General features: G+C 32.1%; 1 protein-coding gene and 1 pseudogene across 1 annotated transcript in view; both read right to left on the bottom strand.

Annotated features, from left to right (window-relative positions):
- Positions 1 to 1,133: 1,133 nt before the first annotated feature.
- Positions 1,134 to 3,042, bottom strand: LOC139878114 (trans-resveratrol di-O-methyltransferase-like; annotated as a pseudogene).
- Positions 3,043 to 3,550: 508 nt separating this feature from the next.
- Positions 3,551 to 27,309, bottom strand: part of LOC139842894 (dimethylnonatriene synthase-like) — an 87,767-nt gene continuing 64,008 nt past the window's right edge. Inside the window, exons 4-5 of the mRNA XM_071832995.1 lie at positions 5,467 to 6,411; positions 3,551 to 4,186 (exon numbers count right to left, since the gene is read on the bottom strand). Coding sequence (XP_071689096.1) covers positions 3,551 to 4,186; positions 5,467 to 6,411 — 1,581 coding nt within the window. The remainder of the gene's footprint in view (positions 4,187 to 5,466; positions 6,412 to 27,309) is intronic.

Here is a 27,309-nt window from a genome sequence, read left to right as displayed (position 1 = left end):
ATTTTAAAGTATTAAACATAAAAATCTAAACTCATGAGACGGTCCTCGCTTTCTTCGTAGACAAAAGTTGCCACTAAAATTTTAGATGTCAACCAGTGAGAATTAAGTCATTGATCTGTGTGTTGCTGCGGAAAATAGTTTTGCTCAACTCTTCAAACATTGTTTCAATAGTTTACAATTACGTGAATAAGTAGTACCAACTTTTTGTTAAATGAAAAGTAAAAATAATACATATATACTTGACAAAAGTTTATTAAAAATGTTTGAAATAAGCATAATTCAAGAAAACAAATAAAAGCATTTTTAAAAGGTAGATAAAGCAAAAGAGAAAAAAATTAACTTAAATTTGGTGCTTAACTTAAAAAATAAAAACAGTTATTTTGTTATGATGTCATGTTAACGTCCGCATCACGTCATCCATTTTCTTTTAGAATATATAGGTAATAGGTAATATAGAAGCCCATTATCAACAATAAAAAAGTAGCTTCGTTTTAACGATGAATGGATCGTGGAGACTCGGATTAAGAAACGCGAAATCGACATGTTGTTATGTGGATTGAGTCATGGTGTGTGTTTTATTTTGGGGGAAGATTGAAACGAGGATGGAAGGAGAAAAGGGTTTAACACTGGCAACGTTGTCGTTTTGGCCGTGTGAATGTGGGAAACGATCAAAATTGGGGTGACAATTAGTATATAAGAGTAATATGCCATAGCATAAGGCTTATGTTCGGAAGTTTATTCCAAAGACACGAATAAATTTTTATGGCGCATAAAACAACTCTCTTTTTTATGCGGCGTTGAAATAGATTGCTATCGTCGACAAAATTGTCTGCCTAGATCATGCTCACTTACTCCTTAGGCAAGGCAAGCCACGTCGTATAAAAAACGTTATAGAAAAATAGGACGAAGTCAATTAATACGCAACCATATTGGTGAATATCAATTTGCTCTATGCAACAGATTAGAAAACAGCAGATCGATTTCGCGAAAGTTCGAGATAGGAAAGAGGACAAACATCATTATTTTCAGGTTAATACATGATGGAAGAACAGTGTCATCGTTTATTGATATAGTAAGATCACACTGGAAAACAAACAACATAAAAACACACACTTCATATTTGTTTAAGTGAACTACGGATAAACTTCAATGATAGATCTTAACCCCGAAATTGGAGTTATCGTATAGTTACTAAAACCGGCGTCAATGAAGAGCTTTGCCCACTCTTCCTCGGTCCTCTCTTTCCCCTTAGTAAGAACCATCATAAGCATATCGGAGAAAAGCTGAGTCTCATGTAACTCATGGCCCTCTTCATCGTTCTTCACCACCATGTCTATGATGATCAGTTTTCCTCCATTTTCCTTGCTCGGGATAGCCTCTTTGATTTGTTTCAATATTTTAAAGCAATCTTCATCGCTCCAATCGTACAATATCCACTGTTTCATTGTAGAGAAATCATCAAACAATGGTCACAATTATTGCGTTTAAATCAAGTTATATAGAATGTTCAAATCGAGTACGTTATATAAACCACGCGTGCAAATTAATATATGTAGGTACCTTAATGTTAGACTGTATTATTTATCTATATTATTCTAGTCCATGTATTATGTTTATCGGGCTTAGCCCATTATTTAATATTAGGGTTTGTAACTATATATAGCCTCTTTACATGAACTGGAGACTCATTCACAATAATACACATCCACATTATAATATTACTATTCAAGCCCTCTCGCTCCAGTGCCGAAGCAGAGTATCGTGGGGTTGCCAATGCGGTTGCTGAGACTTGTTGGATTCGTAACCTTCTTCGAGAGCTTCATTGTCCTCTCACATCAGCCACTCTAGTATACTGTGATAATGTCAGCTCGGTCTACCTATCTAATAATCCAGTTCAGCACTAGCAAACCAAGCATATTGAGATCGACATTCACTTCGTTCGTGATCTAGTTGCTCAGGGACAGGTACGGGTTCTACATGTTCCGTCCAGATATCAGTTTGCAGACATCTTCATCAAAGGTCTCCCATTCGCTTTGTTTGATGAGTTTCGATCCAGTTTGAGCGTCCGGAGTACTCCCGCTCCAACTGCCGGGGGATGTTAGACTATATTATTTATCTATATTATTCTAGTCCATGTATTATGTTTATCGGGCTTACCCCATTATTCAATATTAGGGTTTGTGGCTATATATAGCCTATTTACCTGTACCGGAGACTCATTCACGATAATACACATCCACATTATAATATTACTATTCAACACTTAAGAAAAGCTGCCTCAGCTTTGGGAATAGTTTTCATCATGTCTCCACCAACATAACTCAAATTCTTACTTCCTACCAAACCTTTAACAACATGAGGAAGATCATAACCAATGCAACTAATATCAGGAAACGATTTGGCAATGGATTGGATAACAGTCCCAGTACCACATCCGACGTCAACAATTGACTTTAACCCCTCAAAAAAACACCCACATTGTTTAAGAAGGACACTTGTAACGAGCCTTGAATCACTAGCCATGGTTTCGTTAAACAAATGGTTAAAATTCGGGTCTTGGCCTGCAAGATCCCAAGCGTTGTTCCCATGTGTTGTATAAAACTGGTTAAGATCGTCGTTTTGGAACCACTTGGTCATGTTTTGCCATGGATCCATGAATATTGGATCCAAAACAGCTAACAAAAATGGCCTAATACTTAACGACTCATCTTTTAGAAGGAACCGAGAAGCAGAAGCTAGCAAATAGCCTTCCTTTTTGTCACCATCAAGCTCGGATGATAAACTTTGTACAACAAAGAAACCAGAGTGTACAAGGATGCGCATCAATCGATATTCGAATTGGGATCTCTCTTGGTTGATGGAGAGAGCTTCAGTTAACTCTGAGAGCAACATTGGTGTGCCATGGCGATTTATGATATCAGGTATTTCAAGCTGAATGACACATTTGAGTGACATGGAGTTTATAAAGCTAAAAATATGCTTCCATATGTGAGCTTGAGAATCAAGCAATTCTTTAGACTGCTCACCATTTTGCAATTCCATTCTTTTTATATTTTATTATTACGTGGAAGAGAATTTGGGATGGTGTAACGTTCACTAGAGACCTTGTTAACTATTTATAGGATAAACACTTTCATCGTAAGTCAATTTAAGACACGACAACGTACACCTTACAACTTGTAGATTCATTTAGGTTTTTTAGAAGCCTTTAATTAATTAGTTGATTATTTATCTATTTGTTACTGAAGTAATAAAATCATAATCCTTTAAATTGTAAACTTAGTGACCAAGTTGTGTTTGGTGCCATGAAGATGAATAAAAGGATAAGCTCTTCAAAGACTTTAGCATTTAAAAAAAAATAATAAAAAATAAAAAACTTTAGCATTTTGTTTAGAGATTACTAATTAAGCATCCAAATACAACGAAATTGTACACTTAAGTAATTATATAGGATCACCAGAAGTAATAAACCACCCAAAACGGCAAACGATAATAAAAATTACCAACAAATAACAGCACCACAACTCAACAGATTGACGAATTACTTATTTTATCTCATTTTGTTATAGATTTGATTGGGCAACCGAGGCTCTGGGACAACAACTAACGGAAATTTCCTTTGTATAGTCAATCCGTACACCTCTTCCATATTTACATCTTCGATCCTCATGTTTTCAGGCAACTTCCAATTAAACCCATGCAACAAATTCCCAAGTGAATACATCATCATCTTCAGTCCAAGACTATAACCTGGACACATCCTCCTGCCCGACCCAAACGGCAACAACTCGAAATGCTGCCCTTTAATATCGATATCTTTTTCCAAAAACCTCTCGGGTTTAAACCTCTCGGCGTCATCCCAAACACTTGAGTCCCACCCCATGCTCCACGTGTTGACGAAAACTGTTGTGCCTTTTGCAATATCGTATCCGGCCACTTTGCAATCATCACGGGCTAGATGTGGTGTTAAAACGACGGATACTGGATGCAGTCTCATGATTTCTTTTAAGATTGAATATATGAAATGAAGGTTTGGGAAATCGGTATCTTGGACCCATCGTTCTCTACCAACTACCCTATCTAGCTCTTCGCTCGCCTTCTTTATCAAAAGGGGTTGTTTAATAAGTTCTGACATTGCCCATTCCATCGTTGTTGACGATGTATCAGTTCCGCCAAGTAGAAGATCCTACAAAACAACAAAAACGTTTAGTTTTCTAGTACATATGAATTGGATATGTTGATATAAAAGAGAGTGGACAAACCAGAACCATTACAACTGATAAACTCTACCATATATTATTTGTTTTTTTGTTTGGGTAAGCAAGGAAACCCTCCTATGAACGAGCACATTGGCTCCCCCATAGAAAGTAAAACCTCGGGTAATCAAGCCCCCCGAGCGCGAGACCTGGTACCGGGTGAATTGAGCATTATGCGCACCCTCTTGTCACACTCCCTTTTTGAACAATTTGGCAGAGCCAAGGATTGAACCCGGGTGGTGTGCTTCATTGGGCAACTCGGTAGCCACTCAGGCAAGCCTGGGTGGTTCCATATATTATTTGTTAGTTCATATCTAATTGATATTGATATATGTACATCAAGAAAAAAATATAAAACGTCAACAACTCATGCCAAGGGGGCGAGTCCATGATTGTACTATACTGTTCCTCTACAAAGCCAAGCCCTAGTGGCATCAATTAGTTAAGGGGCTAGGTTGAACTCACGAAAAGTTATAAAGAAGTCTTTGGATAGAGACATAGAGTCAACGGTAAGACAGATAGCGTTGTCTACATGCGAATTTGCTCCCGAAGTCAAGCAACTTGTACAAGATATTGGAATTAATGTTGGGCACTGGTCAAATGTTGACCACGATTTCTAGCGCTTCTCAAAAATCTATTGCAATGCGTGGACCCGTCAAACAGTACACCTACTAGAGCTTTGAAACTAGTAATTTTTGTAATCGACTCTCGCTGGGTTCGTTTCAAATCTTGAACCTGAATTGATCGATAGAAGTGCTTAAGCTGGAGGTGGAAGCATGGACAAACAAACAAGAAAGTGAAGTAGACAAAAAAGAAACAACTTGGACAAAAAGAAACGAAGTAGCTTAGACAAATTTCTTTGCAAATAATCTCATGCATACCAATCAATCAAATATGGATTAATACATAATCGATCGAGCACTACTTGAAAAGGGCTCTTCTTCTCAATAACGAAACCTTCAACGATTAAGTGCCACTCTCTTATGTGTAAGAATACATAAACACAGTTAAAATGGTTCTTAAAATTTAAGAATCTCTATTTGAATATATATATATATATATATATATATATATATATATATATATATATATATATATATATATATATATATATATATATATATATATATATATATGATCCCTTTGGGACATCACATTTTGAAACGATACAAAGAAGATTAGATGACACAATTTAAGAAATTGTATATACCTGTGTAAGGCCCTTCACACCATCATAGTCGAGCTTGTCCTCAAGATTAGGATCTTCGGCTAACTTCAACAACAAATCACTCATGTCTTTCGGCACAAAACCCTCTCCTTCAGCCTTCATTCGTACCATATGCTCTTTGATTACATGGTCATAAAACCTACTAAACCTCTTACCCAAAACCTTCATCTTCTTCACACACCCTTGCAAATCCATAAACTTTATCCATGGGATCCAATCACCAACGTTCAACACCCCATTAAGCAAAAACCGCTCATCCAACATCTCCCGAAACTCTTCAAGTGTCACCAAATCGTCTTTCGATTTATTAAAGAAATTACGACCCAACACGATTCTACAAATCACACTTAGATTCATGCTTGCAACATGGTCTTTAACCACTACATGATTCCCCGACGCCTTATGTAAACTAGAGAGAAACAATTTAAGTTCTTCAACACGAATATATTCAAACGAATCTAGCCTTTTCGAGTTAAAAAGCTCGTTAAGATAGATTTTCCTCCCTTGTATCCAATATGGTCCACAAGGAGCCCATGTGATATTGTGATAGTTATAGCTAGTATACTTTCCGGATGCAGTTGATGGCCGAGAAGCAAAATTAGCATCATGGGTCCTCAAGAATTGCTTAGCCATGTCCGGGGACGAGACCACAACAACCGATTTCGAACCAAACTTGAGGTGCATAAGTTTGCCGTAGGTTTGGGACAATGTGTGAAATGATTGGTGAGGGAGAGAGCCAATTAGGTTAAGGTTTCCAATGAGAGGCCATGGTCGAGGACCTGGTGGTAGGTTTTTATTTGAATTGGGGTAGTTTAGTAATTTAAGGATAACGAGGGATACTACTGTGACTAAAACAACTAAGAAAGAGAATCCATTGTTGAAGGTTTTTAGAGTGAATCTTCTAATATAAACATATCGTTGATCAACCTACATATTTATAGTAAATTTAATTAATATTATTATAATTGATCCGTTCGACCAATTTAATTGTTCATATTGATTCTTTTTTGACGGTCCAAAATCAACTTCTCATCCCCATTCACCATATAGTATAACTAAGTTTTATGAATCCGTACGTTACACGGTAATTGTATAAATTAGTATACAATAACGATATTGTTAATATTTATCAAATGTATAATATAATTACAATGAAAAAATACTTTATTAGAAACATTAATATTGAATACTAACACACAGATTATGAGTTCGTCCATTTAAACCATTTTAACTTCAATCACTACTAATAGTAGATTGTAATAACGGAGCCATCGACTATACAATATGTAAATATTATTTTTATTTAATTTATACGGAGTATAATATTTGATCTGATTTGTAATAATACTAGTAATACTAGATTATAATAATCATGATATCACTCGTGTGATGCCTAAGCTTCACGAACCCCACATGTAATTACTCGGTTGAAATCTACTAAATTCTATGGAAATGCCACTTAAGTGACATCACTTTATAATAAAAACCATACCTTAAAAAAATTATGAGGACACATGTCACTTCCTAACCATTATTGAATGACATCATTAATCCATAATTTTTAAATTAAAAAAATCTTAATAATACTCCGTATTTAAATAAAATCAAATATTTAAATAAAATCAAATTAAATTAAATGTGCAGCTTTTCTTCTTGAAACCCTAAAAAAGTTTGCACGCCACTGTCCCAAATTCAAATTGCACGCCTCTTTCAAATTGCACACCAGTTATAAGCATTGGATTTCTCAACCATTCTTTCACTGATTTGGCCAGTGGTTAAGGTTTCAATCGATTAAACCATCAACATCGTCGTTGTAGCACCATCGCCTCTTATACTTAAAATGGAATAAGCTGCTGATGGTGCCGCATAACAAGACTACACACGAGTTAATATGCAGGTTTCGATTTTCAATTCTTTTCCAACTTATTTTGTTAGAAAATTGTTATCCAGCTTTTAGACATGGATTAAAAATTGTTAGGTTGTTACTCTTTTATACTCCGTAATTGGGTTTGCGTTTTGTTTGTTTAGTCAGTGGTTTGGTTTAATTTTTTGGGGTTTTTTTGCTTGATATTTGTAGGGATTTTATTTTGCTTGCATGATTATATCAGGCAATAAGAGTATTTGGATTTATTGATCATTAAGATAATTTATCTGGTGCTATCCGAATTTCGTAAAATAAAGGTATTGACAAAGCGGTTGTTGGAGTGGTTGAAGGGCTTAAGAAGATGGTTTGACCCGTTAAAGGTCGTTTGTAAGTTCCATGTACTATCTGTTATGAGTAAATGATATAGAATGAGATGCTTACTCTAATCAATTTTCTAATGGCAGGATGTGTTGGCTAATTAGTAAATAAACTTTGTTTCATGCAGAGTATTATGAAAGAGAGCTACATGATGCTTGCTTGCGAAGCCCAACAATAGAAAGATCAATAGGCTCTTTATTTGTTGATAAAAATTCATTAAACTTGGGTCTGAGTAAATTTTACATGTTTGCTCCTTGAAAGACTCTCACATATATGTCACATTTTGTACTCTTTGAAAAGCTAACAATCACAGCTGCTATAAATTTATGATAATTTAAATTTTATTTTCTAGGTTTTCTTAAGCACATAACCCACAATCTAATTAAAATCTTTGCTATTCTATTGTTTCAATAACTTGGATTTTTATTCGGTATGTTTACTTAGTGGCTATTGCAGATTATGATAGTGGATATCTTTGTGGAATTTGAAAATAGAAGATGGATGAAAAGCCCAATAAAGACATGTATTTCAGTTCAATCTATTCAAAACGGTAAGGTATTGTTAATATATCAAATGTCTAAATGAAATTTATTTATTAACAAAGAAGTTTTATGTCATTTTGATTGTGTTACTCCAAACTTTGAGTAATCACAATGTTCATAAGAAACTGACTTGGGTAGTACAATAAAAGTTGCCTTATATACTATTAGTGTTTTTGTAAGTATTATGGGAAAAAGGAGTGTTCATATTGACTACATTGCGTTTCTGTAAATTATTAGTGATTGATAACATGTGATTCATGAAGTGCTCAACAAGTGTACGTTTAATGAAATGCTTTTGAGCAAGTTTTTTTATGTAGTCCATATAAATGTCATTTTAATCATTTGGTAATAGATGTCTTCTAAATATTAATAGGTTTGCTTTAAAGTGATTTGAATGATGTACTTCGTATTTGGTTATGGTATAGATAGGTTTATTTATGTTCATTTTCATGATAGATAGGTTTTAAGTTATAACGTTTAATGATGGTTTCATTTTAGTTTGGTTCTTTTGTGTTGATATTTATTGCTTAAAGAAACTATGCTTTCCCTGTTGACCCATATATCATCTTCATTGTTTTTTTAAGGGTGGCTAAATGGGTGGGTCAACACAATTTTTTTTTTTTTTTTTTTTGAAATAAAGATATAAGCAACTGAAATTACATTTGGTCTTTATAGTCAATGTTACAGTGAAGGAAAAGTGCCTTCATGTTTTTATAAGAACGACGATTTTCGATTCAAAGTGTATTTAATACTTAGGAAAGATGCATTGTGCATTTTTCTTCTAAAAAATATGTCTGTTGTGTAAAGACCCGTATACATGTCTCAGACTCGATCACAACTCAGACTATATATATTATTATAGAATCAACCTCAACCCTGTATAGCTAACTCCTGCATTACTACATATAGAGTGTCTATGGTTATTCCAAATAATATATATAGATGCGTCGATATGATATGTTAAAACCTTGTATACGTGTCCCGATATTTAAAGTGCGTAAAATAAATAACAGAATTTAAATGACGATAAATAAAGTGCGTAAAGTAAATAACAGAAATTAAATGACGATAAATAAGATTGCGAGAATATAAATTGTGATAAATAAATTGCGATAAATAAAATGTAATCAGTTAGCTAGGAACAGTTAGCTAGGAACAGTTAGCGTGGATTCTTAACAAAATTTCTCATAGTTAATTTGTTTGTTTCTAACAAATTTTATTTTGTCAAATGTTTTCTTCATTATGCCACTTGTTAGATTCTGATAGGTCAAAATCCAAATATGAAATTGAATGAAAATGGTTATTCTGCAATGAACGGATACATATATCTGTGGATGTAAGTAGGATAGTGAATGACTGTTGAATCAGATTCGAAGAATGTACAGTGTACTTATTAATGTGAAATCTAAATATTCCTCGGGTATTACCTACCCGTTAAAATATTTTCACCATTAACAGTTTGTACTCAAGAATTTTTAATTACAATCTTTATGAAAAAATATATATACATATATATTTTCTTCAGATGTAATCATGTATTTAATGAGTCAAAATGATATTAAACTCATTTGATTTACCGTTAGAGCAAGAATATATAATCTCTAAATCATTAGAGATTACATAATCGCCATGTCGAACGAAGATAAATGATGTAGAACGATTCGCAAATTGATGATTATGCTCGAGGTACATAATGAGACGTTGAGGCATGGATTGTTAATGGCACTGGTGCTGTAACTAATGGTACTGTTGGTGCTGGTGATGTTGCTGAAGCTTGTAAATTTTTCACAATATTCTCCGAATTGATTACTCGAGTGCGAAGTTTGTTGACTTCTTCGATTACTCTGGGATGATTGTCGGTAAGAACGAGCGAATGAATAAGGTTTAGAATCTGAGATAGTATGTAATCATGATGAGATATTCTGGAAATGAGGGTGAAAATGGTGTTTCTGACTAGTTCGCCGGTAAGTGTTTCAAGTTCTTCGTCAAAATGTGAATTTGGTTGATGAAAAGGATCGCTTCTTCTTGTCTCCAATGATTAAGTAGACTACGAACCCATCAGATGAATTGGGGATGGCTGATTGGTTGATTCATTCTGGTGACGCTGCTTCCGGAACTTAGGTGAATATCCATATCGGAATAGTTGTCTAAATAACTATCGGAATAGCTATCGGAATCTGAGGGACTCGAACTGGTTGAGGGATTCATCTCGTATGATCAGATGAAATATTTTCGATAAGAAATAGATTATAGGATGTAGATTAGTACCCTGCAATACATAATTTACATATGCATATATAATACTAAAATCCCATAAGTTACGGAGGAATCTACGGAAGCTGTCAGGCAAAGGTAACAATAATAGATACGCTAAGATATGAATTTATCTATACACTGTCTATGCAATATAGTCAGTAAGACGTGTCCAGAATTTAAGGATGATAAGCAAATAATTTTCGACACTAAATGATAAGCAAAACATTTGACATGCAGACATGGTCGAAGTCCAGACTCACTAATGCATCTAAACAACTATCAATTAGACACACTAATGCAAGACCTGGTTCGCTAAGACCACCGCTCTGATACCAACTGAAGACAGTTGGGGACAACCGTCTCACTCAGTGCCTTCCCAACTAACCGCCTGGTGACCACTGAGTGCACCTCAGATACTAATTTTAGGGCCTACCTCTGGGCTACTGCCAACCCTCGTAAGGGATCGCAAGGAGTAAGAGCCAATGCTTCGCCACAGGTCACACTGTGAGAACCTCCTTTACGACTAACCCGCCACACATGGACGCGGTTATACCAGCTCTGATACCAACTGAAGTGACCCGTCCTAATCCATCTGGACAAATACATTACATTTGGTTACATCGCGAGGTACTTGACCTCTATTTGATACATTTTACAAACATTGCATTCGATTTGAAAAGACAATCTTTCTTTACAATGAAAGTTGACGGCATGCATACCATTTCATAACATATCCAAATATAATTGACTTAATAATAATCTTGATGAACTCGACGACTCGAATACAACGTCTTTTGAAATATGCCATGAATGACTCCAAGTAATATTTCTAAAATGAGCAAATGCACAGCAGAAGATTTCTTTAATACCTGAGAATAAACATGCTTTAAAGTGTCAATCAAAAGGTTGGTGAGTTCATTAGTTTATCATAAACATTCATTTTCATCATTTTAATAGACCACAAGAATTTCATTTCCATTTCTCATAAATATACGTCTCATGCATAGAGAGAAAAATCATTCATATGGTGAACACCTGGTAACCGACATTAACAAGATGCATATAAGAATATCCCCTATCATTCCAGAAAATCCTTCGAACATGATAAAAACAACATCGAAGTACTAAAGCATCCGGTACTTTGGATGGGGTTCGTTAGGCCCAATAGATCTATCTTTAGGATTCACGTCAATTAGTAGATCGGTTTACTAATTCTTAGGTTACCAACCAAAGGGGCATATTTGGCTTCGATCATTCACCCATATAATGTAGTTTCAATTACTTGTGTCTATTTCATAAAACAGTTATAAAAATTGCGCATGTATTCTCAGCCTAAAAATATAGAGGGTAAAAAAAGGCAAATGAAACTCACCTAATGTATTTTGTAGTAAAAATACATATGACTATATTGAACAACTGAACAATGCAGGGTTGGCCTCGGATTCACGAACCTATATCATTCGTATATATACATTAACATATATACTTGTAATCGAACAATTTCATATCTTATAACCTTATATATTATATATTTTGTTTATATATATATATATATATATATATATATATATATATATATATATATATATATATATATATATATATATATATATATATATATATATATATATATATATTTGAAAATGATTATTATTTATATAGTTATATTAATATGTTTATATTTGAAAAATACCTAATTTGTTATATAAAAGTTTTTATAAGGTTAATATGCTTTATATATAGTTATATGGCTTATTAATATAATTGTAGTATATGCAATAAGTATGTTCTATAATCACAATATTTATTTGTTTAAAAATTGGTGGTTTTGATATTAATGTTTTACTAAGAATAATAATAATACTATTAATAACTGATGTGCGTAGGGGTGTATACGAAATAGTTATATTTTTACTACGAAATACGACGAAATATGATACAAGTTTTAATTAATTTATTTACAAATGGGATATACCTAAACTCTGCTACAACACTATAGGCAGTGTACCTAATTATAGAGTAGTATAGTTTTTAGTAAGTCTGGTTCGTTCCACAGGGAGACGACTTATTTTACAATATATTTTAAACAACTATATTTGTACAAAATATATATTTTTATATATAATAATAATATAAAAGGGGGTTTACCGTTTAATGACCGGTTTGTTGATTTTATATTTTAAGTCATAATTAAAACCTAATGAAAAATATAAATGACGATAATTTAAGTGCGTAAAATAAAATGCGATAAGAAATAAGATAAAAGTATTATACTTATTTAAACTTCCGTAATCATGATATTTGAATTTTTGATTTTAATTAATTATCCTGGGTTAATTGTCTTTTGTCCTGGATTATTTAATATGTCCATCTGGTTTTTGTCCATAACAGTCAATCAGTCATAAATATAAAGTGCGAGTGTCCTCGTCAAATTATCCTTATATCCGAAGTCAAATATTCCAACTAATTGGGGACTTAAACTATAATTACACCAATTTTCCTTGTATGTAATTCACCCCTGTTTTAATAAGTTCATTGACTATTAATCAATTCCCGTGTCCGGTTAAATGAACGATTATTAGTACTTATAAATATCCCGCCCATCGTGTCCGATCGAGTGTATGTGGTTATTTATAGGTACGTCAAATTGTAATTTTTATATTAAATTAACGAACTATCATTCAATTAAACAAATATAAAGATCATTAATAGCCCATAGTCCCATTTCCACAAGTGTCGTTCTTTTGTCCAAACCCCAATTATGGTCCAAAGCCCAATAACCCCGTCTTTAATATTTAGTCCAACATCATGATTACTTTGGCTTAAATAAGCATAATATTAACTTAAGTACGAGACATTAATTTAAAAAGGAAAACATAACTTACATTGATTATTTATCGCGTAGTGTTACACGGACAGAACTTCGACTTCAAAACCCGTAAAATAACCTTTACATTACCCAAACTAATCTAATATAAAACTAACCTATATTATATATATATATATATATATATATATATATATATATATATATATATATATTAATTATACAGAGGGATTATTATTGTGGATGGTGTAAAGAATTCGATCAGTTCGTTGGCTATTTATAATACTTGGACTGAAAATTCCCTCCATGCGATCGCATGGAAATGCTGCCTTCAGGCCATGCGATCGCATGGCCACCCTGGATCCAGCTGTTTTGAAGTGTTTCTAGCTTGTCGACATAATTTAATAAATATATATAATATATATATAATTTATATAATTATATATATATATATTATATTATATTCTTGTGCATAGTAGACTTGTAATTTTAGGTCCGTTGCGTCGCGCGTTGATAGTTGGCTCAGGTCCTGGTTTCGGATTTTCGAACATCCTTTCGTACTATTTAATATCTTGTACTTTGCGTTTTGCAATTTGTAATTTGCACAAAAAATTATTTTCCTTAACTCCCAAAATCCGCGCAAGTCTTTAACTCACTTTTAGTGGCACTTTTGAGTGCACTATGGCTTTAGTGGCACTTTTTAGGCTTTAGTGGCACTTTTTCTTCAATTCTTTAATCTTCGTGCTTTGTCTTCACATTTATTTATTTAAACGATTACAACTTAAAAATAGAATAATTACAACTAAAAACTTTACATATTGGGATGATATTGCGTTAACTACATAGATGTTGCAATGTCTTGGTTCATTCCTTATATGGTGCAGTGTGTTCGTACTTTCCTAATGTAACGTATGGCACATATGGATGTGTAGAGCTATTTGTAAAAGCATTGAAGGATAATGAGGTACTTAATCACTTTTGACATAATTTTAGTGTTGCAGATATCTATGTGTTGTTGAAGTATACAAGAAGTTCACGTTGATGGATAAGCTATCTTTTCAGATTTACTTATGTTGTATGATCAAATTTTGTCGATACAAGTTATCAAAGATTGGACTAACTATTAAGGTAGTAACTATGATTAAGATTGAATGTATATAGCTTGCGATGGTGATGTGAAAAGTAGTTGTGTGGAATGAATTTTTATTTAGTTTATATGGAGGTATTTAACCATGAAATGCGTATTCAAGAAATTATAACACTAACTTGTAGATTATTTGGCATTTTTACTAAATACTTGCAAATTGAGCTCGGGTGCTTCTATGTTATCTCTTTCATTTAAAAATTAATGATTATATAATACGGATGACTGTCATTAAGTTTTTCTTTAAAAATACGGATGAATGTTTTCAACCATCATGTTTTTGTAACTTAAAGACTATACTTTTGGATTTCTTTTTTTAATTGTCGTTCAACAATTTGGTTAAACATTGTTTTTTCTATCTCATATAACTTGAGGAATTTCGTTACTTTATCTGCACGTTGATTATATAGCGTATCATTAAAAATAATTCTTAAAAATCTCGTGATTCCACGGGTCTTTGCACTAGTTCCTAGTATTCGTCTATTAATATTAATATTAATATTAATTAATATTATAATATACTTATATGTAGTAATTAAATAGAATATTACGAAAGAGTTATTTTAATAATTTATTATTATTTAATTCAGTTTAATTAAGAAATTGACACGTAAGATTATTTAATTCAGATTAATTGAGAAATTGACACATATAATTATTATACGCTTTATAATAATGTATTGATATATAATTATAATATAATATAATATAATATAATATAATTATAATATAATATAATATAATATAATATAATATAATATAATATAATATAATATAATATAATATAATATAATAATAGTAATATATAATTAATAAATATTGAGGTAAATATTTTTAATAGCTTTCCCGTATGAGTGTAAAACAAAAATATAAATAAAACATTAAAATAAAATAAAAAAATTTAATAAAAAGTACAGTGTCATAATAATATTTCTTAAAATGTATGTTTTTTTTATTATCTAAAAAGGATAAATGAAGTAACTAATTTGAAGAGGCTTCTAAACTTTTTTTTTTTGAATAAAAATAATGAGAATTTAAATAACAAAGTATTTATAATAATATATGGAGTAGATAACAATAATACACAAGACAACAAAAATGCCCGAGAATAGAAAACAAAACCTAGTACAAGGGCTAACGATAACTAAAGCCGAGCATAACCAAACCGCGATCACAAAATGACTCCGGTACCAAAACTAATAGCACTTTACGGAAACTGACAGTAACAACAAGAATACAGCAACTACCAAACATCTAAAAGATGTGAAGCTACATAATAAAAAAGCAAGCCCAAACGTAACACAGTAAACAAATGATCCGATCACAACGGTTTCTTACCAGTTACTTGTTTAACTTGCCAAATCTTGATAATCAGCTTGATTGTTGCACCATCAAGTGTAGGAAGATTAATCTCTTTCCCCGAACCCCGAACGATTCTACAAACTTTTCAATGCTAACCCTTCGGAATACCCGACATTGCTACTGTAGTGACCCGAACTTTTCCATGATTATTCCATGATTATATATTAAATGAAAACTATATTTGCATGATTAAATGTTTCCAACGTGTTAAGCAATCAAACTTGTTAAGACTTGATTATTTGAAATGAGTTTCATGTAGACAATTGACCACCCAAGTTGACCGGCGATTCACGAACGTTAAAACTTGTAAAAATGACATGATGATATATATATGGACATATATATGGTTAACATGATATTATGATAAGTAAGTATCTCACTAAATATATTAACAATGTGTGATATACATAAAAAATGAGAATATTGAATTATGAAGCTCGAAACGATATACATAACGATTATCGTTATAACAACGTCTTACTAAATACATATGTATTGTATTAAGATATTGATATACTATATTTAACATGATAAAATGATAATTATGTATATCATTGAGTGTATTAACAATGAACTATACAAGTAAGATGAGATTACTAACTTAAAGATTTCGAAACAATATATATATGTAACGATTATCATTGTAATTGTATTTTAACATCATATATATATATATATATATACATATATATATACATATATATATATATATATATATATATATATATATATACATGTGTATATATATACACATATGTATATATATATACACATATGTATATATATATACACATATGTATATATATATACACATATGTATATATATATATATATATATATATATATATATATATATATATATATATATATATATATATATATATATATATATATATATATATATATATGATGTTAAGATATATTCATACACCATGTTATCATGTTAACATAACAATTTAACATCTCATTTAAGTATAATAACAATGACTTAATTACATTTAACAAGATCGTTAACTTAAAGGTTTCAAAACAACACTTACATGTAACGACTAACGATGACTTAACGACTCAGTTAAAATGTATATACATGTAGTGTATTTAGATGTATTAGTACATTTTTGAAATACTTCAAGACACATATCAAAGTACTTTTACTTAACAAAAATGCTTACAATTACATCCTCATTCATTTTCATCAACAATTCTACTCGTATGCACCCGTATTCGTACTCGTACAATACACAGCTTCTAGATGTATTTACTATTGGTATATACACTTCAATGATTAGTTCTTAGCAGCCTTTGTGAGTCACCTAAATCTGTGGGAACCATCATTTGGCAACTAGCATGAAATATCTCACAAAATTACAAAAAATATTATAAATCATTCATGAATTATTTACAAAAAAAACAAACTTACACATCCTTTATATCTAATCCATATACCAACGACCAAAAACACCTACAAACACTTTCATTCTTCAATTTTCTTCATCTAATTGATCTCTCTCAAGTTCTATCTTCAAGTTCTAAGTGTTCTTCATAAATTCTATAAGTTCTAGTTTCATAAAATCAAGAATACTTTCAAGTTTACAAGTCTACTCCAAGCTTTCTAATCCATTCCAAGTAATCATCTAAGATCAAGAAACCTCTGTTATTTATAGTAGGTTATCATTCTAATTCAAGGTAATATTCATATTCAAACTTTGATTCGATTTCTATAACTATAAACTAACTTAATTCGAGTAAAAATCTTACTTGAACTTGTTTTTGTGTCATGATTCTACTTCAAGAACTTTCAAGCCATCCAAGATCCTTTGAAGCTAGATCAATTTTTGACACTTCCAGTAGGTTTACCTACTAAACTTAAGGTAGTAATGATGTTCATAACATCATTCGATTCATATATATATAACTATCTTATTCGAAGATTTAAACTTGTAATCACTAGAACATAGTTTAGTTAATTCTAAACTTGTTCGCAAACAAAGTTAATCCTTCTAACATAACTTTTAAAATCAATTAAACACATGTTCTATATCTATATGATCTGCTAACTTAATGATTTAAAACCTGGAAACACGAAGAACACCGTAAAACCAGACATACGCCGTCGTAGTGAAACCGGGGGCTGTTTTGGGTTAGAAAAATAAAAAGTATCTTAATCTTTGAATTGGAAGTTTGTTTTCTGGAAAAATGATATTTCATATGAATATGATACTATATCCAAAAATCATGGTTAAACACAAAGTTGAAGTATGTTTTTCAAAATGGTCATCAAGATGTCATTTTTTCGACGGAAATGACTACCTCTTTAAAAAAATGACTTGTAACCTGTATTTCTGACTATAAACTTATAAGTTTTCTGTTTAGTTTCATAAATTTTAGTTCATTATGAAACCATAGCAACTTGAATCACTCAAAACGGATTTGAAACGAAGAAATGACAGGTAAAACAAAATTGGATAAATTTGCTAGTTTTAGCTATAAAAATTTTGTAACAAATCTAGACTAACCATAACTTAACTAACTTATATTGTATTATACATGTATTCTAACATATATTATGTAATCTTGGTATACCATAGACATGTATACAATGTTTTGACATATCATATCGACCCATCTATATATTATTTGGAACAACCTTAGACACTCTATATGTAGTAATGCTTGAGTTAGCTATACAGGGTTGAGGTTGATTCCAAAATAATATATATACTTTGAGTTGTGATCTAGCCTGAGACTTGTATACACTGGGTCGTGGATTGATTCAAGATAATATATATTGATTTATTTCAGTACATCTAACTGTGGACAACTAGTTGTAGATTACTAACGTTGGACCGCTAACTTAATAAACTTAAATCATTAAAACGTAATAAAAAATGTAGTGAATATATTTCGATCATACTTTGATATATATGTATATATTTGTTATAGGTTCGTGAATCGATCCGTGGTCAAGTCTTAAATTTCTGACGAAGTAAAAATATGTGAAAGTGAGTTATAGTCTCATTTTTAAAATCTAATATTTTTGGGATGAGAATACATGCAGTTTTATAAATGTTTTAAAAAATAGACACAAGTATGCGAAACTACATTCTATGGTTGGATTACTAACCGAATACCGCCCTTCAAGTCTGGTAACCTAAGAATTAGGGAAATGGCCCCTAATTGACGCGAATCCTAAAGATAGATCTATTGGGCCTAACAACCCCCATTCAGGTTATGGATGGCTTTAGTACTTCGAGATTATTATACAGACGAGAGGTTCTGTTTGGGGATATTCTATGCATTAAGTTAATGTCGGTTACCAGGTGTTCAACATATGAATGATTTTTATCTCTATGCAGTTTGCGAAATTCCTGATATGAGATGTTTTTATAAAAATAAAAATCTTGTGGTCTATTATTATGATTGATAATTATATAGGTTAAACCTATAACTCACTAACATTTTTGTTGACGTTTTAAGCATGTTTATTCTCAGGGGATTGTTAAGAGCTTCCGCTGTTGCATACTAAATTAAGGACAAGATTTGGAGTCCATGCTTGTATGATATTGTCTAAAAACTGCATTCGGAAGTTTTCTTTGTTGTAACATAATATTTATTATAAACCATTATGTAATGGTCGTGTGTAAGCATGATATTTTAGATTATCATTACTTGATAACCTAGGTTATGTCCTTTAAACCTTTGTCGATAAAATAAAGGTTATGGTTTATTTTAAAAACGAATGTAGTCTTTGAAAAACGTCTCATATAGAGGTCAAAACCTCGCAAAGAAATCAATTAATATGAAACGTTTATAATTATTATGAACGAGACATTTCAGTTGGTATCCGAGCGTTGGTCTTAGAGAGCTAGAAATTTACATTAATGTGTCTTATCGAGTTTGTAGGATGGATTAGTGAGTCTGGACTTCGACCGTATATTTTTCTTTAAAAACGATTGCTTAACACTTTTTGTTGAAAACTATATATTATTAACATGTAAATATTATGTGATATATTAATCTCTTAATGTGTTTGATATTGTGTGATAGATGTCTACCTCTAGTACAAATCCCATTGACTCACCTAATAATAATGAAGAGTCGAATATATATTGGGAAGACTCACAAATTTCCGAAGAGGAACCGGAAGAAGAGGAACCGGAAGAAGAAGAGGTTCTGGAGGAGGAAATATTAGAAACCACTAAAAAACAGATAAATAAAAGAAAACCCTCAACCAATGGACCAAAATTAATAATGGTCAATGGTGTTTCCGCCGAGGAAGCAAAATATTGGGAAAATTACCAATTTTCCGATGAATCGGATCCCGATGAGGATTCCGATGATGTTATAGAAATTACCCCGACCCAATTTGAAAAGGTAAAAGAAAATAATAAGGGAAAAGGCATCAAAATAGAGAAACCTAATTCCAACCCCGATGACCTCTATGTTAACATGAAATATCCCGATGGGAAATACCGTCAACACCCGTATTTCTTAAGTTTTAGCTATAACCCAGGAACATCTAAGCCACCAGGCTTTTCTAGACAATTTGTGAAAAGAACGGCTCATATTATGGGAGCACCATATATTCTGAAGTGACCCGTCCTAATCCATAAGGACGAATACAATAACATATGATTACATCGCGAGGTACTCGACCTCTATATGATACATTTTACAAACATTGCATTCGTTTTTAAAAGACAAACTTTCATTTCATCGAAAGTTGACGGCATGTGTAGTGACCCGAACTTTTCCGAACCTTTCTATGATTATATGTTTAATTAAAACTATATTTACATGATTAAATGTTTCCAACATGTTAAGCAATCAAACTTGTTAAGACTTGGTTAATTAAAACGAAAATTTTGTAAACGTCTGATTACCCAGTTTGACCAATGATTCACGAACGCTATAAGTTGTATATGACATGATGATATATAAATGAATAAATATATATGTTTATCATGATATAATGATCATCAAGTATCTCATTAAAAATAGTAACAATAAGTTATATACTTAAAAAGGAGACTATTGACGTATGAAACTCGAAACGATACATATAACGATTATCGTTATAACCACGTCTTACTAAATATATATGAAGCATATTAATACATTGTTATATTATATATAACATGATAATATGATAATTAAATATATCATTAAGTGTATTAACAATGAACTACATAAGTAAAAACAAGACTACTAACTTAAGGATTTCGAAACGAGACATATATGTAACGATTATCGTTGTAACGACATATAAATGTATATATAATATTAAGATATATTAATATATCATAATATCATGATAATATAATAATTTAAAATCTCATTTGATATTATAAACTTTGGGTTAACAACATTTAACAAGATCGTTAACCTAAAGGTCTCAAAACAACACTTACATGTAACGACTAACGATGACTTAATGACTCAGTTAAAATGTATATACATGTAGTGTTTTAATATGTATTCATACACTTTTGAAAGACTTCAAGACACTTATCAAAATACTTCTACTTAACAAAAATGCTTACAATTACATCCTCGTTCAGTTTCATCAACAATTCTACTCGTATGCACCCGTATTCGTACTCGTACAATACACAGCTTTTAGATGTATGTACTATTGGTATATACACTCCAATGATCAGCTCTTAGCAGCCCATGTGAGTCACCTAACACATATGGGAACCATCATTTGGCAACTAGCATGAAATATCTCATAAAATTACAAAAATATGAGTAATCATTCATGACTTATTTACATGAAAACAAAATTACATATCCTTTATATCTAATCCATACACCAACGACCAAAAACACCTACAGACACTTTCATTCTTCAATTTTCTTCATCTAATTGATCTCTCTCAAGTTCTAACTTCAAGTTCTAAGTGTTCTTCATAAATTCTACAAGTTCTAGTTTCATAAGATCAAGAATACTTCCAAGTTTGCTAGCTTACTTCCAATCTTGTAGAGTGATCATCCAACCTCAAGAAATCTTTCTTATTTACAGTAAGATATATTTCTAATACAAGGTAATACTCATATTCAAACTTTGATTCAATTTCTATAACTATAACAATCTTATTTCGAGTGAAAATCTTACTTGAACTGTTTTCGTGTCATGATTCTGCTTCAAGAACTTTCAAGCCATCCAAGGATCCTTTGAAGCTAGATCTATTTTTCTCATTTCCAGTAGCTTTATTAAGAAAACTTGAGGTAGTAATGATGTTCATAACATCATTCGATTCATACATATAAAGCTATCTTATTCGAAGGTTTAAACTTGTAATCACTAGAACATAGTTTAGTTAATTCTAAACTTGTTCACAAACAAAAGTTAATCCTTATAACTTGACTTTTAAAATCAACTAAACACATGTTATATATCTATATGATATGCTAACTTAATGATTTAAAACCTGGAAACACGAAAAACACCGTAAAACCGGATTTACGCCGTCGTAGTAACACCGCGGGCTGTTTTGAGTTAGTTAATTAAAAACTATGATAAACTTTGATTTAAAAGTTATTCTTCTGGGAAAATTATTTTTCTTATGAACATGAAACTATATCCAAAAATCATGGTTAAACTCAAAGTGGAAGTATGTTTTTTCTAAAATGGTCATCTAGACGTCGTTCTTTCGACTGAAATGACTACCTTTACAAAAACAACTTGTAACTTATATTTCTGACTATAAACCTATACTTTTTCTGTTTAGATTCATAAAATAGAGTTCAATATGAAACCATAGCAATTTGATTCACTCAAAACGGATTTAAAATGAAGAAGTTATGGGTAAAACAAGATTGGATAATTTTTCTTGTTGTAGCAACGTGAAAATTGGTAACAAATCTATATTAATCATATCCTAGCTAACTTATATTGTATTATAGATGTATTCTAATATATTATGTAATCTTGGGATACCATAGACACGTATGCAAATGTTTTGACATATCATATCGACCCATGTGTATATATTATTTGGAACAACCATAGACACTCTATATGCAGTAATGTGGGAGTTAGCTATACAGGGTTGAGGTTGATTCCAAAAATATATATAATTTGAGTTGTGATCTAGCCTGAGACGTGTATACACTGGGTCGTGGATTGATTTAAGATAATATATATCGATTTATTTCTGTACATCTAACTGTGGACAATTAGTTGTAGGTTACTAACGAGGACAGCTGACTTAATAAACTTAAAACATCAAAATGTATTAAAAGTGTTGTAAATATATTTTGAACATACTTTGATATATATGTACATATTTGTTATAGGTTCGTGAATCGACCAGTGGCCAAGTCTTACTTTCCGACGAAGTAAAAAATCTGTGAAAGTGAGTTATAGTCCCACTTTTAAAATCTAATATTTTGGGGATGAGAATACATGCAGGTTTTATAAATGATTTACAAAATAGACACAAGTACGTGAAACTACATTCTATGGTTGAATTATCGAAATCGAATATGCCCCTTTTTATTAAGTCTGGTAATCTAAGAATTAGGGAAAAGACACCCTAATTGACGCGAATCCTAAAGATAGATCTATTGGGCCTAACAAACCCCATCCAAAGTACCGGATGCTTTAGTACTTCGAAATTTATATCATATCCGAAGGGTGTCCCGAAATGATGGGGATATTCTTAAATATGCATCTTGTTAATGTCGGTTACCAGGTGTTCACCATATGAATGATTTTTATCTCTATGTATGGGATGTATATTGAAATATGAAATCTTGTGGTCTATTGTTACGATTTGATATATATATAGGTTAAACCTATAACTCACCAACATTTTTGTTGACGTTTAAAGCATGTTTATTCTCAGGTGAATATTAAGAGCTTCCGCCGTTGCATACTAAAATAAGGACAAGATTTGGAGTCCATGTTTGTATGATATTATGTAAAAATTGCATTCAAGAAATATATGTCGATGTAATATATTTCTATTGTAAACCATTATGTAATGGTCGTGTGTAAATAGTATATTTTAAATTATCATTATTTGATAATCTACGTAATGCTTTTGAAACCTTTATTGATAAAATAAAGGTTATAGTTGTTTTAAAAATGAATGCAGTATTTGAAAAACGTCTCATATAGAGGTCAAAACCTCGCAACGAAATCAATTAATATGGAACGTTTATAATCAATATGAACGGGACATTTCAGTTGGTATCAGAGCGTTGGTCTTAGAGAACCAGAATTTTGCATTAGTGTGTCTTATCGAGTTTGTTAGGATGCATTAGTGAGTCTGGACTTCGACCGTGTTTACTTGAAAAATGATTGCTTAACATTTTTGTTGGAAACTATATATTTTTAACATGTGAATATTATGTGATATATTAATCTCTTAACGTGTTTGATATTATGTGATAGATGTCTACCTCTAGAACAAGTCCTATTGACTTACCTAATAATAATGAAGAGTCAAATGTAAATTGGAATGATTCGTGGACTGATTCACAAGTTCCCGAAGAGGAACCGGAAGAAGAGTCAGAACCGGAAGAAGAATCGGAACTGGAAGAAGAATCGGAACCGGAAGAAGAAATAGAACCAGTGGGGGAAATAATAAAACGGTTAAGTAGAAGAAAATCCTCAACCAACCGACCAAAGTTAATTATGGTCAATGGTGTTTCCGCCAAGGAAGCAAAGTATTGGGAGGATTACCAATTCTCCGATGAATCGGATCCCGACAAGGATTCCGATGATGTTATAGAAATTACCCCAACACAATTTAATAAGGAAAAAGAGAATAATAAGGGAAAGGGCATAAAAATAGAGAAATTTGATTCCAAACACGATGAACTTTATATGTATCGTCAACACCCGTATTTCTTAAGTTGTGACAATAACCCGAGAACCTCTAAACCACCAGGTTTTTCTAAACCAATGTGAAAAACGACGGCTCGTATTAGGGGAATATCATATATCCCTAGAAACTTGGCAAAACGAACCAAAACCGAAGAAGAAGAAACGAGCGAGTCGGAATAAGATAGTTGTATTCGTGTGGTGTAATATATGTAATATAGTGTGCTTATGCTTTATGATATATGTAAAAATTGCTTGTATTAATAAGTATTTTTTTATGAATCTAACTCTTGTCTATTTTACAGTATAAAAACACAAAATGGATAGACAACCCAATATTTTAAGAGACCTACCCAGAGACATGATTGATGAAATCTTGTCTAGAGTCGGTCAGAATTTCTCGGCACAACTATTTAAGGCGAGATCAGTTTGTAAGACATTCGAAGAACGTTCCAAGAATGCCTTGATTTATAAAAGGCTTTCGTTCGAAAGATGGGGGATATCACATTGGGAAATCCATAAGTTACGATGTGTTTACTTTGACGCATATATTGCGGGGAACCCAAATGCTATTTTACACAACGGGTTAAGAAATTATTTTGACTCAATATATCCGAATATAGGACTTTGTGATTTAGAAAAAGCGGCTAACATGCAACATAAAGAAGCATGTTATGCTTACGGGTTAGTAATGTTCGCTTCTCACCAAAGTGAGAACAAGAACATCGGGCTACAATTATTAAACAAAACATTCCCACAAGTGACGGAGTCGGCAATTGGGGTAAGAAATGAGGTTTTTAGGTTATTACGAGACTGTTGGTCATTACGTAACCTTCATCCTTTTGACGACGTTACAACACATTGTCTTACTATCGGACACAATGGTTATGTTCCACAAAACCAAGGATGGGAAGTGGTATTAGTAAAACCAGAATGCATGACTTGTTTCTGGACGTATGAATTACGTGTCTTTATTGCCTTTGCTGAACGCCTTATTTATTAACTAGAATTATCTTCGCAACTACTTTGTATCAAAGTTTTATGTGCTATATTTCTTGCTATATGTAAAAAAAAAGCGGTATTGTAAGTTTGCAAGTTACTGTATAAAGGTTTGAATATGATATATATATATATATATATATATATTTTTTGTGTGATTAGTTTTTCATATAGAATTGTAGTAGTTGAAATGGTATGTTAGCTACTAAGTATGAACTTAACGGGTAGGTACTACCTGAATTAAAGAGTATAAAACGCTAATATGAAGAAAGAGCTTTTATAAATAAGTTCATATTACGCTACGAAATACTATTGACTACTCTTGATATTCTATATGATTAACTCGTTTCATTTGACTATTTTGAAGGAAATGGCACCGACTACTCGACACACCTTGAATATGAGCGAAGAGGAATTTCGTGCCTTTCTTGCTTCAAACATAGCCGCAGTACAGGCTGCGCTACATACCAACAATAACTCCGAATCTAGCAATGCAGCTAACGGCGCAAGAAATCGTGTAGGATGCACCTACAAAGAATTCACTGCCTGCAAACCTTTGGAATTTGATGGAACCGAAGGACCGATCGGATTGAAACGGTGGACCGAGAAGGTCGAATCGGTGTTTGCCATAAGTAAGTGTACTGAAGAGGACAAAGTGAAGTACGCTACGCATACCTTCACAGGTAATGCGTTAACATGGTGGAATACCTATCTAGAGCAAGTGGGACAAGATGATGCTTACGCACTACCGTAGTCAGCATTCAAGCACTTGATGAACGAGAAGTACCGTCCCAGAACCGAGGTCAATAAGCTCAAGACAGAACTTAGAGGGTTACGAACCCAAGGATTTGATATTACCACGTACGAAAGACGATTCACAGAATTATGCCTTTTATGTCCGGGAGCGTTCGAAGATGAGGAAGAGAAGATCGACGCGTTTGTGAAAGTATTACCGGAAAGAATCCAAGAAGATATAAGTTCACACGTGAAATGTCCCGTTCTTATTGATTAAAAATGTTCCATATTAATTAATTTCGTTGCGAGGTTTTGACCTCTATATGAGACGTTTTTCAAAGACTGCATTCATTTTTAAAACAAACCATAACCTTTATTTCATATATAAAGGTTTTAAAAAGCTTTACGTAGATTATCAAATAATGATAATCTAAAATATCCTGTTTACACATGACCATTACATAATTGTTTACAATACAAATATGTTACAACAAAATAAGTTTCTTGAATGCAGTTTTTACACAATATCATACAAGCATGGACTCCAAATCTCGTCCTTATTTAAGTATGCGACAGAGGAAGCTCTTAATAATCACCTGAGAATAAACATGCTTAAAACGTCAACAAAAATGTTGGTGAGTTATAGGTTTAACCTATATATATCAAATCATAATAATAGACCACAAGATTTCATATTTCAATACACATCCCATACATAGAGATAAAAATCATTCATATGGTGAACACCTGGTAACCGACATTAACAAGATGCATATATAAGAATATCCCCATCATTCCGGGACACCCTTCGGATATGATATAAATTTCGAAGTACTAAAGCATCCGGTACTTTGGATGGGGTTTGTTAGGCCCAATAGATCT

This window comes from Rutidosis leptorrhynchoides, chromosome 1 (assembly GCF_046630445.1).
Source record: "Rutidosis leptorrhynchoides isolate AG116_Rl617_1_P2 chromosome 1, CSIRO_AGI_Rlap_v1, whole genome shotgun sequence".
Lineage (NCBI taxonomy): Eukaryota > Viridiplantae > Streptophyta > Magnoliopsida > Asterales > Asteraceae > Rutidosis > Rutidosis leptorrhynchoides.
The sequence above is the reverse complement of the archived record's forward strand: the minus strand, read 5'-3'. Positions and strand labels throughout refer to the sequence as shown.